Source organism: Medicago sativa, chromosome 7 (genome assembly GCF_051527215.1).
Source record: "Medicago sativa cultivar Bolivia chromosome 7, Bolivia_mono, whole genome shotgun sequence".
Taxonomy (NCBI): domain Eukaryota; kingdom Viridiplantae; phylum Streptophyta; class Magnoliopsida; order Fabales; family Fabaceae; genus Medicago; species Medicago sativa.
This window is the reverse complement of record NC_140755.1, coordinates 15,445,584-15,452,190: the sequence shown is the minus strand read 5'-3', so window position 1 is coordinate 15,452,190 and position 6,607 is coordinate 15,445,584. Positions and strand designations below refer to the sequence as shown.

At 30.7% G+C, this 6,607-nt stretch overlaps 1 protein-coding gene across 1 annotated transcript; it reads right to left on the bottom strand.

Annotated features, from left to right (window-relative positions):
- Positions 1-1,822: 1,822 nt before the first annotated feature.
- Positions 1,823-5,158, bottom strand: LOC146904540 (protein DOWNY MILDEW RESISTANCE 6-like). The gene is made up of 4 exons (XM_085722564.1): positions 4,897-5,158; positions 4,323-4,573; positions 3,023-3,344; positions 1,823-2,285 (listed from the first exon to the last, which is right to left on the bottom strand). The coding sequence occupies exons 1-4, from the start codon at positions 5,101-5,103 to the stop codon at positions 2,052-2,054; spliced, it is 1,014 nt and encodes a 337-aa protein (XP_085578690.1). The 5' UTR covers positions 5,104-5,158; the 3' UTR covers positions 1,823-2,051.
- Positions 5,159-6,607: the final 1,449 nt, after the last annotated feature.

The following is a 6,607-nucleotide window of genomic DNA, read 5'->3' as shown; positions in this document are numbered from 1 at the left end:
TCATTCTTCTATCTCAACCTTGCCATTTTAAATTCAATTAAAGCCATATTTCAACTCTCTTTTTATCCCAAGTCTTTTGATTGACAACCTAGTAACTGCACCTGTTACACGGACGGTTTCCTCAAAAATCCTTACAATGATCCAGCTTGCTTATTTAAAATAAATTTCCGGATCTTATCCTCCTTCAAATTCATGTAGAACCAAGGTAAGATTTTCCCATCATCTGTCACTCGTTCCTCTATCTCCACTTCATAAAATGTGTGCAAGTTCTAAAGTACCCTAATGTATCGTTCATTTCTTAATTATTTTCATACTCCAATTTCTAAGTCTAGCATTATTTTCTATGAAGCTTGTGCTCCTTTTCCATGTGAGTATCTCGTGGGAGTTCTATGAAATTCTCCACGATTTCACCACTTGGTTCTCCTTGATGTCAAAGGTTCAATCTTCAAAATAATGCTCAGAGCGAGAGAAATCGTGTCTGTATCGTAGCTGCGAGTTTGAGGCTAGAGTCGTGGGTTAGGAATGAAAGCTCTTGAGGTAAAGGCTTTTTCCCCATACGTTCATACTAAGTGCTAGGGCTTTGTTATGAAATAGTGGTAGCAATTCTTGTCTTTTGAAAAGAAAAATAATTAAAAATGTATTTTAAGGTTAAAATTTAATCTTTTCTAAATGTGATTATTTAATTATGTTTTATATGATAATTGTGTGATGTGGAATGATAATTGTATTTTATTTTATTATGTTTATATGTTTTTGTGATGCTGAGAAAGACATGTTAGATTTTGATTAATTAAGGAAAATGAAAAGAGATGAAAATGTGAGTTTTATTGAAAAGATTGTTTTTGATCATGTTCATGGTGATGTGAGATATATAATTATATTTCTGTGTGGTGCCTGTGTGGCGGGTTATATCCGGATCATATAGTTATAAGAGCATGCATTTTGCACATCATTGCATTGCATGTGGTCTATTATACATCTGTGTGTTGATAAGTGATTAAACTGTTATATATATAAAAGAAATGTGTATGAACTTTACCTTAAAGACGTAAATGTATTTTTCTAAATTCTTTTTGATTGATAAGTTTTGATACTATCTGTTTTGTGGCAATGTTTCTGGTGCTTTGAGTATGAACCAATTTGGATAAGGAAATTGACCCTTACAACCAACATTTTAGGTACCTAAGAAGACATGGTGTATGCTTTGCTGTTTTTGCTTGAAGCGCGTACGGGGACGAAATTGGGTTTTTGATTAAATTGTAATTTTAGAAGTGATTTTGAAGGACATTCAGTTTAAATTTTTTTATTAAATTTTTTTAAGAATTTGTATAGGTTTTGTTAAGGATTTATTATTGATGATAAATAAATAGTAGTGTTTTTCAGAAAAAGAAAATGATGTAAACGTAATGTCTTGGATGAAAAATCCGGGGCGTTACACATATAATAACAATAGTGAATATGAACATGTTAGATTGTGTATCTTCTACTCCATCAAATAAACTTTTGTTTATCAAAGAAAACTGTATAAACCTTTTATCAAAGTTAGCAGCTTCTCTTTTAAACTCAAAAAATAGTAATTTTTATCAAAATAATAAAAGTAATTTATGATTTTAACTAATTTTTTGTATGACCATATAAAAATAATTAAACAAACATGTTTATAGTCTTTAAAACTAATTTTGAAATTATAAACAACTTTTTTCAACTAAAGGTAAAAAAACAAGTAGGAATCATAAAAATTTATTCATATCCTCTCAAAATATATTTGAGTATAAAAAGTAAAAATAGTGAATGAAATTATATAAAAATAAATAAAAAATCGGCCATCACCAAATGTCTATCACTTATTTAATTTTTCCAGCAGTATGTGATATAAAATTACTCAAGTGAAAAACAAATTAATTCAACTCAAGACCAAGAGGAAGGTTGCACATAACTGTTTGGTCATAAACAACACCTTCATAGAGTTAAAAAAAAAAAAAAATACAAGATAAATTATTCATTTGCTTGGATACCAGTCCAACAACTTATTCATGATTACTTGTATATTTTTATAAGCGGAATTCAGCTTCAAAGTAAGGACCCTTGTTCATAAAATTCTCCAACAATTCTCCAAATGGCATGGATGGATATATGGCTGGTGATGTTGAACTTGTAAGAGGCTTTGCAGGTCCTATGATTGCATCTTTTTTTGGGTTAATGAAATAGGCAATAGTGTGCCTATTAGGGCTTGAATTTGTTATAACTCGGTGTTCAGCACCAATAAGTCTTCCATTGGTAATTATCTATATCAATCATAAAAGAAAGTTGAATTTTGTCATACAAAAACTTATTAAAAGATGTTAACTATAAGTTATCAAATTTGTTTTCGTAATTTTCTAAACGTGCAAAAATAAGTTCATAAACTCATTTACACTTCAGAAACTATACCACTTCGAATTTTCATTGTTGCTTCACAATATTAATTAAATTACGTTCAAAATTATTTATACATATGACTTCTAATTAAATAAATGATTTTTTTTCATAACCCTTAAATTCTCAATCAAAAGGGTTTAAAATATTTGTAATTTGATCAGAAAAATAAAGTCTAACAAAGAATTATCTATTCAAAGTTCAGACTTTGATCCTCCCGACCGATAATGAAAAAAAAAATTGTTTATACTAATAAATTATTTACATAGTATGTTGAATTTCTAATTTGTAATTAATAAACACTCTCACTGTAGTAAAAAAAATAGAGAATTTCTATCTACTTAATTAATACTCGGTCAAAACTTACTTATCTCGTGGATGAACTTCAAATTATAAGACCTCTTCTCTAGAAATCGAAGGATTAAGATTAAAATAATTAAAACAAATAGTTATAAAAAATTTAAAGCATGCGTTTTAAGATAAAAAAATTATTTAAATATCAGGAAGATTTTCTAGATAAATTATATGGATTCAACTTACAAAGACTCTATCTATTGATATCAAATACGAGAATTGTTGTTGATGAGGTAGATGAAGAAATATGTACCTGAAGCATAAACCCCATATTAACAACAAAAGCATCAGGAATAGGCTCAACAGGAATCCATGCCCCATCTTTCAAGACTTGAAGTGCAGTGATATTTGGTTCTTGGAAAAGAATGGTTAGAATGTTTGGATCTTTGTGCCTTGATGCTCCCAGTGTTAAGCTTGGTTCTGGGCAAGGAGGATAATTGTGAGATATCAGCACTGGATTTGCACTTAGTTCTTCCGAGAAGTAATTAGGGCTTAGTCCCAACCCTTCAGAAATCAGATCCAAAATTCTCAGTCCAAGTGCTCTTAGTTCTTGTGTATATTTTCCAACAATTTCACTGAAAAAATACCAAAAATTAATGTTAATCAATTATTAAAAATATAACACATTATGGTCCCTTTAAAAATATTTTTTCAAACATTTTAAAAAAGAAAATTAGACCAATGAGACCTCTGCCTTGCTTCTCTATGCCTTAACATGGAAAAACCAATTTGGTTTGCTGATTTTTTTTTAAAACTCGGTATCCGATCCAACAACCGACTAATCTGAGGGAGTCATCCCATCGTTCACTTGCGAGGGTTCTATTTAAAGTCAAAGCAAAGCTTTGTATGGATTGGCCCACATAAATTGATACCAAAAGAAATCGAACCTGAGACCTTGAGAGGAGCAAACTCAAAGATCTCAAGCCAACCCCAAATGAGTTTTGGCTTGCTTACTTTTATTTCTTCAAACATAAAACAAATTTAGTGAAGTTTTCAGTTGTTTTCATCAATTAATGTTTTAACAAGTCAATCATTAGTAAAATTATTATCATAATCCGATCACATTACCCTATAAGTTCATAATTAATCAAAAATGTCAATTAACTGAATCATCGGATCCAACACAGATTAATTTTCAACTATGTAACGTACACATTCAAGCAAAATAAAATATATTCTATTACTTGTACCAAAAGTTAATTGCACTAACTATAAAAAATAGGCTTAATTGCACTTTTGGCCCCCTATCTTTCTAAAAGTTGCGATTTTCGCCCCCTAACTGATTTAAATACAAAACAGCCCCCTAAGTATTGAATCTTTAGCAGTTTTGGCCCCCAAGGCTGACGTGGCATCCTAAGTGAGGTGCCACGTGTCATTTTTTTTAATTTTTTTGGCCTTGAGGGGCCAAAACTGCCAAAGGTTCAATACTTAGGGGGCTGTTTTGTATTTAAATTAGTTAGGGGGCCAAAATCGCAACTTTTAGAAAGATAGGGGACCAAAAGTGCAATTAAGCCTAAAAAATAAATAAAAAAATAAACTTTGAAAAAATTTACCGGTATCCCTCTGGTTTCTCAGGCAAATATTCAGTAAATTCTCCAGAAGGAGGACAAGAATGTTTCAATGAATCCTTCCAATACTTAGCCACATCTGCACAATTCCTTCCACTACTTGTATAGAGTTTGCAGCTTCCATTTGGATCTTTTGAACTTTCAATTAACTTTTCATTGACAGGCATGGCATGAAATTCTTTGAAAATCCTTAATGTATCATCCATTAATTCCTTAGCAACTCCATGATTCACAACCTAGCATCAAATTAAGAACAATATAACACGGATTAACATAATTAATATATGATCGATAATTTTTGTTAAATCGTGAATCCTCAACGACAATCAAATACTAATTCCTTCATAAACACATATCACATGCATGCAAGCATGCACATATTATATAGTACTAGAAAAATTATAAATCATGATGAAAAAAATAAAATTTCCCTTTAAATTTGGCATCTCTAATGCTTTTAGTGACGTTTGTCCGTCTCTAAAATTCAGTCGCTATTTACTTTTAAAAAATGTATAGTTGAGAAGGAAAAACAAAAACTTAGGCAAATGAAAATTTTAACCTGAAAAAATCCATATTCCTCGGAGGACTTAATGATATTTCTTATGATATCATCACGATCATGTCCTCCAAGATCAATCACTGGAATTGTCTTAATAGTGGACAAAACAGCATTGCAAGGTCTTCTTTCTTCTGGTTGCACATAAGATTCTGGCACAGAAGAGTGAAGATTGTACCAGGTTGACACGAGCTTGCCATCCATATTCATAATCCTTAATTAGTGTACCTTGGAGCTTGAGTAGCATGCACACTGTGATTATGAAATGTCAAGAGTCAAGAGGCTACAATATATTTATTTAGTAAAATATTTCCCCCCAAAAAAAATATTTCTTTTATTTTTCGAAGGTATATTACTAATAACTATAATAATAATAATTTTCATTTTGTTGGTCAACAAAAAAACTATAATAAAATTTCCAAAGAAAAGAAAAACTGTAATAATAAATTTATTTGACCTATTGATTATTACATATTAAATACAATGTATTTTATATAGAAAAGTAAATACAATGTATTCGTTGTTTTGACTCAATGTATATAGAATGTATTAAACACTGATAAAAACAATTAGTATACTTTTTTAAAATGTTATCTTTCAAGTATTTTTAAATAATTGTATTTGAAAGTTCAAATTAATAACTATATTTTCATTCTCCGATAAAAAAAAAACAAAAAAACTATGTTTTCATTTTCTTAAACATTTTCTTTAAAGTTAGAGTACACTTAATATATGTAATAGCAATCAGTAGAGTATAAAATGGTCCTTATATTTTTTAAATAAAAATAAAAAAATTTATACTATTTTTTGAAGAAAAAAAATTAAAAAAAAATTATACTATTGAAAAGTGACTCCATATAGTAGAAACGAAATTAGTTAATAATTATTGCATATAATCACGACTTAATTAAATATAGAAGAGAGCTTTGTAATGATTGACTGATCGACTAAGTTTAGTGCCACTAATGTTTTTGGCACACAACAAAGGAACTTCAAACATCTTAATGTTTCTATTTAAGTCACAAGCTTGCGTTACCAAACTCGGCTAGTGTCACTAATGTTGACTTAGATTTCTTCTCTTCTTCAATTAGATATTATCTTGCATGTGCATACATCCAAGGTTTTATGGCAGAGATTCATAATTAATTATTTTTTTTGATCAAGACGATTCATAATTAACGAGTTTGCTTTTCTTGTCCTTTACTTTTTTCTTTTAATAAAAAAAGAGGTATGCCAACAAAAAAAAGCTAGAGAGACGATCAATTATATTTGATGTTTTCTTTTTCTTAACTCCCTTCGGATTACCAACACACGTTGGCTCAGTTGGTAAGGAACGGGTCACTTCCTTGCAGAAGGTTGTGTGTTTGATTCCCTCTGCCGATGTGAGGGCAGTGTTGGTGGGTGATCTGTAAGTACCTCTATAAGTGTCTTTTGGGCCCGGAGGCGTGTCCTGACCCTGGTGGTGACCGGAGCCGAACCCACCTAAACTTTATGTAACCAAAAAATACTCCCTTCAGATTCTTGGTGGGTGATCTGTAAGTACCTCTATAAGTGTCCTTTGGGCCCGGAGGCGTGTCCTGACCCTAGTGGTGACCGGAGCCGAACCCACCTAAACTTTATGTAACCAAAAAAACTCCCTTCGGATTCTAAAGAGAAATGGACTAAGTCAATAATTCTGGACCAAAAACAAAAAATTAAGGACAAATATAACACG

Coding starts and splice junctions, on each gene's coding strand:
- LOC146904540 (XM_085722564.1), bottom strand. CDS start 5,103: ATGAATATGGATGGCAAGCTCGTGTCAACCTGGTACAATCTTCACTCT. Junction 3,345..4,322: donor GAGAAACCAGAGGGATACCG/GTAAATTTTTTC, acceptor GTATTTTTTCAG/TGAAATTGTTGGAAAATATA. Junction 2,286..3,022: donor ATATGGGGTTTATGCTTCAG/GTACATATTTCT, acceptor TGATTGATATAG/ATAATTACCAATGGAAGACT.